The following is a 16,645-nucleotide window of genomic DNA, read 5'->3' as shown; positions in this document are numbered from 1 at the left end:
GACAATATGCTGACAGAAAGTGTTTCTGGAAGGTTCCAAAGCAAAGACTGAGGTACCCTGACCAGCCCTTCCTCTCCCTCCCCTCCCAGTCCTTTCCTAGACCTGAATTCCTTGCCCTTAGAGAAACTGATATTTTGAAAGAACTCTGCCGTTTATCTTAGCATTAAATGTTGGGCCCTATCCTTCTCCCTAAAGAGTGTTTGCATTTTAATCTCGAGCTCTAGTGGTAGGATTGAAGACAGGAAACTGGTTGGAAATTATTCGAGGGTAGGCAGAGGATCCTTCCTTTCATTCCTAAAATGTCTGTACAAAGGTGGCCCACACCCACCTGGAAGACCAACATCTAGGGAGGGGTTGAGGAACGCGGTCTTGCTTCACCTTCTGGAAACTGTAGGCATGGTCCAGCTGGGGCGCCAGGTTGCTCACCAGTAAATAGAGTGTAGAGCGCCCTGATACCACCATGGGATGTAAATGTCACTTTTTTTTTTTTTTTTTTTTTTTGCTTTACGTGGGACTCTCATTGTTGTGGCCTCTCCCGTTGCGGAGCACAGGCTCCGGACGCGCAGGCTCAGCGGCCATGGCTCACAGGCCCAGCCGCTCCGCGGCATGTGGGATCTTCCCAGACCGGGGCATGAACCCGTGTCCCCTGCATCGGCAGGCGGACTCTCAACCACTGCGCCACCAGGGAAGCCCGTAAATGTCACTTTAAAATGTCATTATTCATAAGCAGCCTCCCAGTGCCCCCAGCTTTGCCTTCCAGACCAGTGGGTACAGGCTTTCTGATGAGATAGTGAAGAACAGCAGTTTGCGCGGAGGAGCCTTTCTCTCGGGATTATCGCACGCATTTTCTTTGAAGGCTGGGGTGAGGCTCAGCCCGAGAGTGCAGATATGAAAATGACTCAGAAGAAGAGCCCGTCTGTGTGGCCCAGGGAGCTTTTGTGCATACCGGGCGGCTGGAAATGAAGCTGTGGCAGGGCTGTGAGGGAGAGCCGTGCAGTGGACAAGCCCCGTTCTGCCTTCCTGCCACTTACAGCCGTGGCAAAACACTTCCCTTCTCTGGGCTTTGATTTTCTAATCTGCGGGATTTCGGCAGTTTTCAAACTTTTTATTAATCAGCAGAACTTTTTCCACTCCCAAGTGAAAGCTTGCAGACCAGCCAAAGCAGAAGAAAGAAGTGCTGGGGCCGAGGTTGGGGCAGAGTGCCAAGTCCCACCCATTCGGCCTTCCCTTTGTCACGTGCTGCCCCTCAGGTACTTTCTGGGCTTCCTGGAACACTGAAAACCACTGAGGGCTTCCCTGGTGGCGCAGTGGTTGAGAATCCGCCTGCCGATGCAGGGGTCACGGGTTCGTGCCCTGGTCCGGGGGGATCCCACATGCCGCGGGGCGGCTGGGCCCGTGAGCCATGGCCGCTGGGCCTGCGCGTCCGGAGCCTGTGCTCCGCAACGGGAGAGGCCACAGCAGTGAGAGGCCCGCATACCGCAAAAAAAAAAAAAGAAAACCACTGAATTTCAGAAACTGCAAACCTTCCTTCTGGTTGATTGCAGAGTAGGGCAGTTTTATTTGAATGAGTTGCCAACATTTACAAATCAAGACATTTCCTTCCTTTTTCCAAAAACCAGGAGATGTGATTACTTGGGGCCTGAACTTGCTATCCTGGAGCTGAGTGGTGGGGCCGGGCCCTCTTGCACACAGGCAGGAGCTTCTGGAGGAGGGGACCCACGTGCCCTCTTTGCTTCGTGTGATGTACTTCTGGCCCCTCAAGACCGTGCAGTTTGTGACCTTTGGTATCTGTGAGCTGAGATGCTATTTGAAGATTATCAACTGGCTAACTGTCCTGCTCTTCATCTCCTCAGAGGCCCAAGGGAAGGGGAAAAGAGTATGATTAAGGAAGAAATAATTAATTCAGGTTAAAAGGAGATCTGTCTTAGCAGACTACTGAGAATCTGTGCACTGACTTCTCTGGACAGTTCTTTGGGAATCAAGGTCACGTCATCTGAGTGGAGTAGCTCTGAGTGATGTAGTGTGCTACTTTAGGTACACTTTCAAGTCATTTAAGCGTTTTAGTTTGTCCTTTGACACACTTGCCATATTTCAGAGTCACTGCATAGTCCCGGGCCATGACAGTACCCCCATCCCAAAGTTCTAGACGAAGAGATTTTGCAGTGGTATGTTATCAAGTAGAACAGAACAGGAGAATGGGATTTCTCCCACAAAGACCATACCTCTAGGATTCCAGCTTCTCTCCTTTCACTTTGGTCCTATCCCAGCCCAGTAAGTCCACTAGGAAAAAGGGGCCCAGCTTTCACTCAAGGACCCTTGCTTTTATTTTATTTTGTTTTTGTTTTTTGCTTTGCTTTTTTTTTAAATTGAAGAATAGTTGGTGTACAGTATTATATGTTACAGGTATACAGTATAGTGATTTACAATTTTTAAAGGTTCTACTCCATTTATAGTTCTATAAATATTGGCTATATTCCCCGTGTTATACAGTATATCCTTGTAGTTTATTTTATACATAGTGGTTTGTACCTCTTAATCCCCTTCCTTTACATTCCCCCCTCCCTTCCCTCTCCCCCCTGGTAACCACTAGTTTTTTCTCTGTATCTGTGAGTCTGCTTCTTTTTTGTTACAGCCACTAGTTTGTTGTATTTTTTAGATTTTCCATATAAGTGACATCATACAGTATTTGTCTTTCTTTGTCTGACTTATTTCTCTTAGCATAATACCCTCCAAGTCCAATCATGTTGCTGTAATTGGCAAAATTTCATTCTTTTTTATGGCTGAGTAGTATTCCATTGTATATATATACACCACATCTTTATTCATTCTTCTGTTGATGGGCACTGAGGTTGCTTCCATATCTTGGTTATTGTAAATAATACTTCTATGAACATTAGGGTGCATGTATTTTTTCAAATTAGTGTTTTTGTTTTTTTCAAATATATACTCAGGAGTGGAATCACTGGATCATGTGGTAGTTCTATTTTTAGTTTTTTGAGAAACCTCCATACTGTTTTCCACAGTGGCTGCACCAATTTACATTCCCACCAACAGTGTTACAAGGATTCCCTTTTCTCCACATCCTCACCAACATTTGTTATTTGTGTTCTTTTTGATGATAGCCATTCTGACAGGTGTGAGGTGATATCTCATTATGGTTTTGATTTGCATTTCCCTGATGATTAGCAGTGTTGAGCATCTTTTCATGTTCATGCTGGCCATCTGCATTTCCTCTTTGGAAGAATGTCTGTTGAGTTCTTCTGCCCAGTTTTAAATCAGGTTGTTTGTTTTTTTGATGTTGAGTTATACGAGCTGTTCATATATGTTGGATATTAACCCCTTATTGGTCGTATCATTTGCAAATATTTTCTCCCATTCCATAGGTCTTTTCCTCCTGTCAATGGTGAGGACGTTGCTCTTAATGTATTACGTGTTACATGCATTTTTCAATGTTGCCACATATTTTATCATAGTTTGTGATCCTAAATGGCAGTGTCACGTTCTGTCCTGTAGACGTGTCATGATTTAATAACCCATTTCCCTACTGCGGGACATTGGAGTTTCATCCTTTTGCTCTTATAAATAACACTGCAGTAAACAGCTCCCTCTGACTTGTGAGCTTTTTACCACTGTATTAGGAAATCTTAAGATACAGAGTGCATATAATTAGAGGGATTTATAGCCTCCCAGTTTTTTGTTTGTTTGTGGTACGCAGGCCTCTCACCATTGTGGCGTCTCCAGTTGCAGAGCACAGGCTCCGGACGCGCAGGCTCAGCGGCCATGGCTCACGGGCCCAGCCGCTCCGCGGCATGTGGGATCCTCCCGGACCGGGGCACGAACCCGTGTCCCCTGCATCGGCAGGTGGACTCTCAACCACTGTGCCACCAGGGAAGCCCACCTCCCAGTTTTATAATAGTTAGCTTGGTGTCGGTTCAAAACATTAAATAGTTTCATAAACTCTCTGTTGGGGTCCTTTAGTTACCCCTGAGCCCTGACTCTATGTTATCTTCTTTTTTCCATTAGATTTCCCTGTACAGATTGCCCTGGCTTCTGTTTTGCCTGAGCTGTTTCCTTCCATCTTTGCGTATCTCCCTTTCCTATCCATCTTGCACAGGGAGACAGCATCCTTTTATTCAAGGCCCTCAGCCTATCCTGTTGTCTCAGCTGACCCCTGAGGTTTTGTCCAGAAAAGCACTGACCATCCTTTCCCCTGACCATCTCCTGAAGGACCTCCTCCCCTCTCTTAGCCGTTAGAACCCATAGAACCTCTGCCTCTCATAGTCTGGGCCCCCAGCACTGAGCTTCTGTTCAGAATCCTGCCTCACCCCGGCCTTGGATGCTCACGGTATTGAGTGCTTCCTGCCCTGGGACTTCCGCATTTACTATGTTATATCCTGGGGATCATCTTGATCAAACTGCCCCTCGGTCTGGGTCCCTTGTAAATCCTCAGGGACACTGAGGAGAGGGTGGGGGAGAGTCACAAGGCCCCAGGTCCAGTCCTGGTGGAGCCCTTAATTGCCACGTTCCCTCTCTGGGCCATACTGCCTCATCTTCGAAGGGAGAGGTATGGACGAGATGTTTTGAAGTCAGCAAACCCCACGTGAGGCCAAGGCTCAAGCTCAGAGAATCAGAGGTAGGAACGTTCCCTCTGGGGGCTCTTAGCCTGGTTGCTTCCTTTTTCTAGAAGGACTTGAGCAGTTACCAGGGGGCTCAGTTAGTGCAGACACTGGATCAGTCGTGTCCTGTGTGTAAGGTTGACCCAGCCATCACTGACTCATAAATTGTTTATAGTGAATGGGGTCATTGTTGTAATGACAAAGGTTTGACTAACATTTTCTCTGACTTTATTTTTGTTTGTTTGTTTGTTTGTTTTTTGCTTTCACAGGGTGGTCCAGGTGGTTCCAGCACTGGATTTGGGAACTTTGAGGAAATCGGGCCCCTTGACAGAAATCTCAAACCACGAAGAACTACTTGGGTACAGTGAGGAAGGCCTCAAACCCAAACTGCCATGTGGCCTCCCCCAGGCTGAGTCCCGCCCAGCCCTACCCCATTCTGGGTGGCGTCACAAGTTGAGCGATCCCCCTCCACCCCCCTCCCTCTTCCTCTGTGTCCAGGGGGACCTTGCGTACTTGTCCACAGGCTTCCTCTCCGGCCAGCCTCTTCCATTTCTTGGGGCAGCTTATCCCACACTGGTCACCTTCCCAACTCGGTGACCTGTCTCTCCACTTGCCTGCAGAAACCTCTGTCTACTCTAGCAGACCCCCTGGACCTTTGTCATTACCCACATATTGGCCATCCCTGCAATCTGAGAGGCCAGGGTCCCAACTTCTGGCCACAACCTGCAGTCCTTTCCCCTCCTACTCTCCTACTTCGATTCTCGTCTTCCTCAGGACTTCAAACCCCTTGTCCTCTGCCCTTTTGATGTCTCTCTCATTCTCTGTCTCACCCCGCCCCCTCATTCTTAGCCTCACTTCCTTACCTAACCCCCACCCCTGCTTCCCTCATCCTTCGCCCTCCTCATCCTTGCCCCTTCCTCCAGGCTGTCAAACACTGGTGGACAAAACCACACCAGTGGGCAGCGTGGGGCTGTTGCTGCCAGCTGGTGGCCACCCTCTGCTCTGTGCTTCTCTGCTCCTCTCCCATCTGTTGATGGACCCTTAGGTTGTTTCCACCTTTTGGCTGTTGTGAATAACGCAGGGAACATTAGCATACAAATATTTGTTTGGGCCCCTATTTTCAATTTGGTGGTGGGTGGGGAATTGCTGGGTCCTATGGTAGCTCTATGTTTAATACCCAGGTGTTGTTAATATTCTCCATCGCCTCTCATGGGTGCTTTCAAAATGCCCCACCCCCCACCCCCAGTCCACTTCCCACATGGTGCTTGAGTGAAACCCTCCAATGCCAATCACTCCTTAGTTTACCGTCTTTTAGTTCCCCAAAGATCGGATCCAGATTCCTGGGCATAAACTGGCTCCTGCTACCTCTAGCCACACCTCCCAGCTTCTCTCCATGTGCAACGCTTCCTTGAGGCCTCTGCGTGGGCCATTCCTGGGCTTGGACTTCATTCCTTTGGTCACCGGGTCACACCTAGCTCACCATACTCACGTCTAAGACTCAGTGCGGGAGCACCTCCACCTGCAGATCCCCTTTGAGACCTTGGATTTTCTTGTCTGTCTCCATACTGGTCTTCTTTAAGCACATTTTACTTACTCTTGCCTCAGGGTCTTTGCACATGCTGTTCCCTCAGCCTAGAACATTCACATACTCCCAGTAGCAGAGTACCCCACTGGCTTGTCCCCAAGCCTCCCACGACTAATAGGGTAATGTGACTGGGGCAGAGAGCCTGAACAAGAAGTGAGGAGGTGCTGGCCTTGGTCCTGATGCTGCCAGTACCTATCCAACTTTTTGACCTTGGACAAGTCCTGGGCCTTTCTGGGCTTTAATGTCTTGATCAGTAAAGGACATGGCTGTAGTGTGTCATCACTAGGGATCCTTCAGGATGTAAAATTCTATAACTCTAAGGGTCTTTGGGAAAGGTATTAGAATAAATTCTGTTCTTGTAGTGTTCAGCAAAGCCAGGCCAATGTGGAAACTGGATTCATCTTGAAGAAAACAGACGTGTGGTATTCCGACCTCTTACTACTTCGAGCTGTTGCTCAGACTGACACTGCATGGTTCTACCTGCACAAATGAATTACATTCAGGACATTTGTAGTGTGTGAAAGTAACAGCCTAGATGCTTCGATCCCTGTGTATATGTTAATTTTTCCTTCTTGCCTCTCCTTTTCTTTGCCTTTCTTTGCCATACTAGTCTGTGTTCCTGTTCCAAACTTTTTTTTAATCCATTTTAGTAACAGATCATAACCACACTGATATCCTCACATGTGTGGTTTTTGTTGAGCTCATATAAGGTGATCAAAAGATAGTTGCTGACTGGCTGGCTGATTGCAACATTTGACTTTCCTCTGTGGCTTGTAGCTCCAGTCGGCCAGTCTCCTGTTTGTGGATAACCCAGTGGGCACTGGGTTCAGTTATGTGAACAAGAGTGACGCGTACACCAAAGACCTGGCCATGGTGGCATCAGACATGATGGTTCTCCTGAAGACTTTCTTTGAATGCCACAAAGAATTCCAGGTAAGCAAGCTCAGAGGGGGGCTAGCAGTTGCAGCACTGCACCATCAGATGCAAACTTCCCCGAGAGTTACAGGCCTAGCTGAATCCAGAGAAAACCTTTTTGCACCCAGGATCAGATTGTGGGCTTCCGTTTCAGTCATCACTAAAGGTGGTTTTAGCTTGAAAAAAAATGACCCCGCAACCAATATTCTAATTAAACATAATAATGAGATATGAGAGGAAAGATCAGCAAAAGCAGATTTGTTTTGTCTGGCCATTACATGCAACAGAAATTTGAAATTGATTCGTGTGAATTAAAAGGCATTCAGGATATTTAATTCTTTGTAAATTCCTTTTCTTCCTAGACGATTCCATTCTACATTTTCTCAGAGTCCTACGGAGGAAAAATGGCTGCTGGCATTGCTCTAGAACTTTATAAGGTAACAAGGAAGATGACTTTGTTTTGGTGTTGGACAGAAACTGATTATCTTACTTGTTATAGTCACTGATAATTGAATATTCTTTGAATAGGACCTCGTACATACAGAGTAAGTCTGTAATAATAACCGTGAAAAGTTTCAAAAAGAACAATGATGTTTGCCCCACCAGATATCAAACAGGCTATACAGCTAAGCGAGTAAAGCAATTTGGGGCTGGCATAGCAACAGAGAAATGCAGATACATGCAGCAGGCTAAAGAATCTAGAAACATATTTTATATATACTTATGTATATGTATATATGTATCTGTGTATGTATATAACATACGTATGTATCATACTTACATATGAACATATATAAATGATAAGATGGCATTTCAAATCATTGCTGAAACAATGTTCAATAAATGATATGGAGACAAGTGGCTATCGTTTTAGAAAATAGTAATGTTAGATTCTTGCCTTACATGAAACATCAGTTCTTTTTTTTTTAAAATTTATTTATTTTATTTATTTTATTTTTGGCTGTGTTGGGTCTTTGTTGCTGTGCACGGGCTTTCTCTAGTTGTGGCGAGTGGGGGCTACTCTTTGTTGCATGGCGCAGGCTTCTCATTGCGGTGGCTTCTCTTGTTGCAGAGCACAGGCTCTAGGCGTGCGGGCTTCAGTAGTTGTGGCTTGCAGGCTCTAGAGTGCAGGCTCAGTAGTTGTGGTGCACGGGCTTAGTTGCTTCACGGCATGTGGGATCTTCCCAGACCAGGGCTTGAACCCATGTCCCCTGCATTGGCAGGCGGATTCTTAACCACTGCACCACCAGGGAAGCCCTGAGACATCAGTTCTTGATAGATTAAAAATCTAAACATAAAAATCAAAACTATAAGAGAACCTGAAAATATAGGAGAAACACCCAAAAGCAAAAAGAGTAAGTTTGACGTATTTAGACCACATAGAAATTTAAAACTTCTTAGAGTTTCATAAACAATTTTAAAAGATATACACACACAAATAAATATATAGTAGAAGTAGTATTCACATCAATAAGTCCATCATAAAAGATAATATTCTAGGGCTTCCCTGGTGGCGCAGTGGTTGAGAATCCGTCTGCTGATGCAGGGGACATGGGTTCGTACCCCGGTCCGGGAAGATCCCATATGCCGCGGAGCGGCTAGGCCCGTGAGCCATGGCCACTGAGCCTGCACGTCCTGAGCCTGTGCTCTGCAACAGGAGAGGCCACAACAGTGAGAGGCCCGCGTAACGCAAAAAAAAAAAAAAAAAGAACCTTTTATAAGAAGCACTATAGGTGCATAACCAAAAATTAGAAAATACAGCAAGCACAAATTTAAAAAATTAAAAAGAGATCACCACGGTTAACACCTCAGTGTATAGCCTTGAAATCTTTTTCTGCGCTTTTAGAAATAAGTAAATTTTTTAACCAATAGGAGATAGTAGTATACATAATGTTTGTAGCCTGTTTCCTTCCATCACTAGTCCTCCCTTTCCTACTTCAGTAAATTTTCATCTCAAATGTTCAGGCTTTAATAATCCTAACATGTCCTTTGTGGTCAGTTTGTTTAAGCCAGAACTCAGTCCAGATCCGTGAATTACATGTGGCTAGGATGTCCCTAAAGTCTGCTTTCATCTAACACAGTTCCTTTTTTATGACCCCCATTTGGTAAGGAAACCAGACTACTTACAGAATATCAGATTTACTGGATTTGTGTGGTAGCATCTTCATGGTGTTATTTAGTTTATTCCTCTCTTCTTGGTGTTTCCTACAAAACGGGAGGTCATAGTTAAAGGCTTGATGCATTCAAGGTAAAAGTTTTGGGTAGAATATATTATAATAGGTCAGATTTCAGGAAACGATGGCCCATAGGTAAAATCCAGTCCACCACCTGCTTTTATATGACCCATGAGCTAAGAATGGTTTTTACATTATCGAGTGACAGTGGTGGGGTGGGGTGGATTAAAAGAAGAAGAATATTTCATGACACATGAAAATTGTGGGAAAATCAAATTTCAATGTCCACAAATAAAGGTGTGTTTTTTTGTAATTTTTATTTTATTTTTTTAACATCTTTATTGGAGTATAATTGCTTTACAATGGTGTGTTAGTTTCTGCTGTATAACAAAGTGAATCAGTTATACATATACATATGTCCCCATATCTCTTCCCTCTTGCATCTCCCTCCCTCCCACCCTCCCTATCCCACCCCTCTAGGTGGTCACAAAGCACGGAGCTGATCTCCCTGTGCTATGTGGCTTCTTCCCACTAGCTATCTATTTTACGTTTGGTAGTGTATATATGTCCATGCCACTCTCTCACTTTGTCCCAGCTTACCCTTCCCCATCCCCATATCCTTAAGTCCATGCTCTACGAGGTCTGTGTCTTTATTCCTGTCTTGCCCCTAGGTTCTTCAGAACTTTTTTTTTTTAATGTTCCATATATGTGTGTTAGAATATGGTATTTGTTTTTCTCCTTCTGACTTACTTCACTCTGTATGACAGACTCTAGGTCCATCCCCCTCACTACAAATAACTCAATTTCATTTCCTTTTATGGCTGAGTAATATTCCATTGTATATATGTGCCACATTTTCTTTATCCATTCATCTGTGGATGGACACTTAGGTTGCTTCCATGTCTTCCTGGCTATTGTAAATAAAGCTGCAATGAACATTTTGGTACATGACTCTTTTTGAATTATGGTTTTCTCAGGGTATATGCCCAGTAGTAGGTTTGCTGGGTCGTATGGTAGTTCTGTTTTTAGTTTTTTGAGGAACCTCCATACTGTTCTCCATAGTGGCTGTATCAATTTACATTCCCACCAACAGTGCAAGAGGGTTCCCTTTTCTCCACACCCTCTCCAGCATTTATTGTTTGTAGATGTTTTGATGATGGCCATTCTGACCGGTGTGAGATGGTATCTAATTGTAGTTTTGATTTGCATTTCTCTAATGATTAATGATGTTGAGCATTCTTTCATGTGTTTGTGGGTAATCTGTATATCTTCTTTGGAGAAATGTCTATTTAGGTCTTCTACCCATTTTTGGATTGGGTTGTTAGTTTTTCTGATATTGAGCTGCATGACCTGCTTGTAAATTTTGGAGATTAATCCTATGTCAGTTGCTTCATTTGCTAATATTTTCTCCCATTCTGAAGGTTGTCTTTTTGCCTTGTTTATGGTTTCCTTTGCTGTGCAAAAGCTTTTAAGTTTCATTAGGTCCCATTTGTTTATTTTTGGTTTTATTTCCATTTCTCTAGGAGGTGAGTCAAAAAGGATCTTGCTGTGATTTATGTCATAGAGTGTACTGCCTATGTTTTCCTCTAAGAGTTTAATCCATGTTGAGTTTATTTTTGTGTATGGTGTTAGGGAGTGTTCTAATTTCATTCTTTTACATGTAGCTGTCCAGTTTTCCCAGCACTACTTATTGAAGAGGCTGTCTTCTCTCCACTGTATATCCTTCCCTCCTTTATCAAAGATAAGGTGACCATATGTGCGTGGGTTTATCTCTGGGCTTTCTGTCCTGTTCCATTGATGTGTATTTCTGTTTTTGTGCCAGTACCATACTGTCTTGATTTCTGTAGCTTTGTAGTAGAGTCTGAAGTCCGGGAGCCTGATTCCTCCAGCTCCATTCTTCTTTCTCAAGATTGCTTTGGCTATTTGGGGTCTTTTGTGTTTCCATACAAATTGTAAAATTTTTTGTTCTAGTTCTGTGAAAAATGCCAGTGGTAGTTTGATAGAGATTGCATTGAATCTGTAGATTGCTTTGGGTAGCAGAGTCATTTTCACAGTGTTGATTCTTCCAATTCAAGAACATGGTATATCTCTCCATCTATTTGTATCATCTTTAATTTCTTTCATCAGTATCTTATAATTTTCTGCATACAGGTCTTTTGTCTCCTTAGGTAGGTTTATTCCTAGGTATTTTATTCTTTTTGTTGCTGTAGTAAATGGGAGTGTTTTCTTAATTTCACTTTCAGATTTTTCATCATTAGTGTATAGGAATGCAAGAGATTTCTGTGCATTAATTTTGTCTCCTGCTACTTTACCAGATTCATTGATTAGCTCTAGTTGTTTTCTGGTAGTATCTTTAGGATTCTCTTTGTACACGTCTCTATGTATCACGTCATCTGCAAACAGTGACAGCTTTACTTCTTCTTTTCTGATTTGGATTCCTTTTATTTCTTTTTCCTCTCTGATTGCTGTGGCTAAAACTTCCAAAACTATGTTGAATAAGAGTGGTGAGAGTGGGCAACCTTGTCTTGTTCCTGATCTTAGTGGAAATGTTTTCAGTTTATCACCATTGAGGACGTTGTTGGCTGTGGGTTTGTAATAGATGGCCTTTACTATGTTGAGGAAATTTCACTCTATGCCTGCTTTCTGGAGGGCTTTTATCATAAGTGGGTGTTGAATTTTGTGAAAAGCTTTCTCTGCATCTATTGAGATGATCATATGGTTTTTCTCTTTCGATTTTTTAATATGGTATATCACATTGATAGATTAGCGTATATTGAAGAATCCTTGCATTCCTGGAATAAATCCCACTTGATCATGGTGTATGATCCTTTTAATGTGCTATTGGATTCTGTTTGCTAGTATTTTGTTGAGGAGTTTTGCATCTGTGTTCATTCGTGATATTGGCCTGTAGTTTTCTTTCTTTGTGATATCTTTGTCTGGTTTTGGTATCAGGGTGATGGTGGTCTCGTGGAATGAGTTTGGGAGTGTTCCTCCCTCTGCTGTCTTTTGGAAGAGCTTGAGAAGGATAGGTGTTAGTTCTTCTCTAAATGTTTGATAGAATTAGCCTGTGACGCCATCTGGTCCTGGGCTTTTGTTTGTTGGAAGCTTTTTAATCACAGTTTCAATTTCAGTGTTTGTGATTGGTCTGTTCATATTTTCTATTTCTTCCTGGTTCAGTCTCTGCAGGTTGTGCATTTCTAAGAATTTGTCCATTTCTTCCAGGTTGTCCCTTTTATTGGCATAGAGTTGCTTGTAGTAATCTCTCATGATCCTTTGTGTTTCTGCAGTGTCAGTTGTTACTTCTCCTTTTTCATTTCTAATTCTATTGATCTGAGTCTTCTCCCTTTTTTTCTTGATGAATCTGGCTAATGGTTTATCAATTTTGTTTATCTTCTCAAAGAACCAGCTTTTAGTTTTATTGGTCTTTGCTATCATTTCCTTCATTTCTTTTTCATTTATTCCTAATCTGATCTTTATGATTTCTTTCCTTCTGCTAACTTTGGGGTTTTTTTGTTCTTCTTTCTCTAATTGCTTTAGATGTAAGGACATGTTGTTTATTTGAGGTGTTTCTTGTTTCTTAAGGTAGGATTGTATTGCTATAAACTTCCCTCTTAGAAGTGCTTTTGCTGCATCCCATAGGTTTTGGGTCATCGTGTCTCCATTGTCATTTGTTTCTAGGTATTTTTTGATTTCCTCTTTCATTTCTTCAGTGATCACTTTGTTATTAAGTAGTGTATTGTTTAGCCTCCATGTGTTTGTATTTTTTACAGATCTTTTCCTGTAATTGATATCTAGTCTCATAGCGTGGTGGTCAGAAAAGATACTTGATATGATTTCAATTTTCTTAAATTTACCAAGGCTAGATTTGTGACCCAAGATATGATCTATCCTGGAGAATGTTCCATGAGCACTTGAGAAAAATGTGTATTCTGTTGTTTCTGGATGGAATGTCCTATAAATATCAATTAAGTCCATCTTGTTTAATGTATCATTTAAAACTTGTGTTTCATTTATTTTCATTTTGGATGATCTGTCCATTGGTGAAAGTGGGCTGTTGAAGTCCCCTACTATGATTGTGTTACTGTCGATTTCCCCTTTTATGGCTGTTAGTATTTGCCTTATGTATTGGGGTGCTCCTATGTTGGGTGCATAAATATTTACAATTGTTATACCTTCTTCTTGGATTGATCCCTTGATCATTATGTAATATGCTCCTTTGCCTCTTGTAATAGTCTTTTTTTAAAGTCTATTTTGTCTGATATGAGAATTGCTACTCCACCTTTCTTCTGATTTCCATTTGCATGGAATATTTTTTTCCATCCCCTCACTTTCAGTCTGTATGTGTCCCTAGGTCTGAAGTGGGTCTCTTGTAGACAGCATATATATGGGTCTTGTTTTTGTATCCATTCAACCAGTCTACGTCTTTTGGTTGGAGCATTTAATCCATTTACATTTAAGGTAATTATCAATATGTATGTTCCTATTCCCATTTTCTTAATTGTTTTGGGTTTGCTATTGTAGGTCTTTTCCTTCTCTTGTGTTTCCTGCCTAGAGAAGTTCCTTTAGCATTTGTTGTAAAGTTGGTTTGGTGGTGCTGAATTCTCTTAGCTTCTGCTTGTCTGTAAAGGTTTTAATTTCTCTGTCAAATCTGAATGAGATCCTTGCTGGGTAGAGTAATCTTGGCTGTAGGTTTTTCTGCTTCATCACTTTAAATATGTCTTGCCACTCGCTTCTGGCTTGCAGAGTTTCTGCTGAAAGATCAGCTGTTAACCTTATGGGGATTTCCTTTTATGTTATTTGTTGTTTTTCCCTTGCTGCTTTTAATATGTTTTCTTTGTATTTAATTTTTGATAGCTTGATTAATATGTGTCTTGGCGTGTTTCTCATTGGATTTATCCTGTATGGGACTCTCTGTGCTTCCTGGACTTGATTAACTATTTCCTTTCCCGTATTAGGGAAGTTTTCAACTATAATCTCTTCATATATTTTCTCAGTCCCCTTCTTTTTCTCTTCTTCCTCTGGGACCCCTATAATTCAAATGTTGGTACGTTTAATGTTGTCCCAGAGGTCTGTGAGACTGTCCTCAATTATTTTCATTCTTTTTTCTTTATTCTGCTCTGCAGTAGTTATTTCCACTATTTTATCTTCCAGGTCACTTATCCCTTCTTCTGCCTCAGTTATTCTGCTATTGACCCCTTCTAGAGTATTTTTAATTTCATTTATTGTGTTGTTCATCACTGTTTGTTTGCTCTTTAGTTCTTCTAGGTCCTTGTTAAACGTGTTTTGTATTTTCTCCATTCTATTTCCAAGATTGTGGATCACCTTTACTATCATTATTCTGAATTCTTTTTCAGGTAGACTGCTATTTCCTCTTCATTTGTTAGGTCTGGTGGGTTTTTGCCTTGCTCCTTCATGTGCTGTGTGTTTCTCCGTCTTCTCATTTTGCTTAACTTACTGTGTTTGGGGTCTCCTCTTCGCAGGCTGCAGGTTCGTAGTTCTCGTTGTTTTTGGTGTCTGCCCCCAGTGTCTAAGAATGGTTCAGTGGGTTTTGTAGGCTTCCTGGTGGAGGGGACTTAATGCCTGTGTTCTGGTGGTTGAGGTTGGATCTTGTCTTTCTGGTGGGCAGGTCCACGTCAGGTGGTGTGTTTTGGGGTGTCTGTGGTCTTAATTATGATTTTAGGCAGCCTGTCTGCTAATGGATGGGGTTATGTTCCTGTCTTGCTAGTTGTTTGGCATAGGGTGTCCAGCACTGTAGCTTGCTGGTTGTTGAGTGGAGCTGGGTCTCGGTGTTGAGATGGAGATCTCTGGGATATTTTCACCATTTGATATTACGTGGAGCTTGGAGGTCTCTTGTGGACCTGTGTCAGGAACTTGACTCTCTCTCCTCAGAGGCACAGCCCTGAAGCCTGGCTGGAGCACCAAGAGCCCGTCATCCACACAGCTCAGAATAAAAGGGAGAAAAAAAAGAAATAAAATAAAATAAAGTAAAATAAAATAAAGTTATTAAAATAAAAAATAATTATTAAAAAAAAATTTTAAGTAATAAAATACAAGAGAGAGAAAGAAAGAAGAGAGCAACCAAACCAAGAAAACAAATCGACCAATGATAAGAAGTGTTAAAAAGTATACTAGGAAAAAAAAATTTTTAAATGGACAGAGTCCTAGGACAAATTGTAGAAGCAAAGCTATACAGACAAAATCATACACAGAAACATACACTCACAAAAAGAGAAAAAGGGAGGGCTTCCCTGGTGGCGTAGTGGTTGAGAGTCCGCCTGCTGATGCAGGGGACATGGGTTTGTACCCCGGTCCAGGAAGATCCCACATGCCATGGAGCAGCTGGGCCCGTGAGCCATGGCCACTGAGCCTATGCATCTGGAGCCTGTGGTTCGCAACGAGAGAGGCCACAACAGTGAGAGGCCCGCGTATCCCAAAAATAAAACAAAGAGAGAGAGAGAAAAAGGGAAATAATATATATATATATATCATTGCTCCCATAGTCCACCACCTCAATTTGGGATGATTCGTTGTCTATTCAGGTTTTCCACAGATGCAGGGTATATCAAGTTGACTGTGGAGCTTTAATCTGCTGCTTCTGAGGCTGCTGGGAGAGATTACCCTTTCTCTTCCTGTTTTCACAGCTCTCGGGGTTCAGCTTTCCATTTTGCCTCGGCTCTGCGTATTGGTCGCCTGAGGGCATCTGTTCCTGCTCAGACAGGATGAGGTTAAAGGAGCACCTGATTCCGGGGGCTCTGGCTCACTCAGGCCGGGGGGAGGGAGGGGTACAGATGCGGGGCGAGCCTAAGGCCGCAGAAGCCAGCGTGACATTGCACCAGCCTAAGGCGCCGTGCGTTCTCCCGGGGAAGTTGTCCCTGGATCACGGGACCCTGGCAGTGGTGGGCCGCACAGGCTCCCGGGAGGGGAGGTGTGGAGAGTGACCTGTGCTTGCACAGAGGCTTCTTGGTGGCGGCAGCAGCAGCCTTAGCGTCTCATGCCCGTCCCTGGGGTCCGCGGTGATAACCGCGGCTTGCGCCCGTCTCTGGAGCTCCTTTAAGTGGTGCTCTTAAGCCCCTCTCCTCACGTACCAGGCAATAGAGGCAAGATAAAGTCTCTTGCCTTTTTGGCAGCTCCATACTTTTTCCCGGACTCCCACCCGGCTAGCTGTGGCGCACTAGCCCCCTTCAGGCTGTGTTCATGCAGCCAACCCCAGTCCTCTTCCTGGGATCTGACCAAAGCCCGAGCCTCAGCTCCCAGCCCCCCGTCCGTCCCGACGGGTGAGCAGACAAGCCTCTCGGGCTGGTGAGTGCTGGTCGGCCGGCACCGGTCCTCTGCGGGAATCTCTCCACTTTGCCCTC

The 16,645-nt window shown here is 43.4% G+C and overlaps 1 protein-coding gene across 1 annotated transcript in view; it reads left to right on the top strand.

The window, feature by feature from the left end:
• The window catches only part of SCPEP1 (serine carboxypeptidase 1), a 40,704-nt gene that overhangs the window by 2,241 nt on the left and 21,818 nt on the right, over positions 1–16,645 (top strand). The window contains exons 3-5 of the mRNA XM_059047748.2: positions 4,886–4,975; positions 6,979–7,134; positions 7,479–7,553. Of these exons, the coding sequence (XP_058903731.1) occupies positions 4,886–4,975; positions 6,979–7,134; positions 7,479–7,553 (321 nt within the window). The remainder of the gene's footprint in view (positions 1–4,885; positions 4,976–6,978; positions 7,135–7,478; positions 7,554–16,645) is intronic.

The sequence above is a fragment of the Kogia breviceps genome, chromosome 19 (assembly GCF_026419965.1).
Source record: "Kogia breviceps isolate mKogBre1 chromosome 19, mKogBre1 haplotype 1, whole genome shotgun sequence".
Lineage (NCBI taxonomy): Eukaryota > Metazoa > Chordata > Mammalia > Artiodactyla > Physeteridae > Kogia > Kogia breviceps.
The sequence above is the reverse complement of the archived record's forward strand: the minus strand, read 5'-3'. Positions and strand labels throughout refer to the sequence as shown.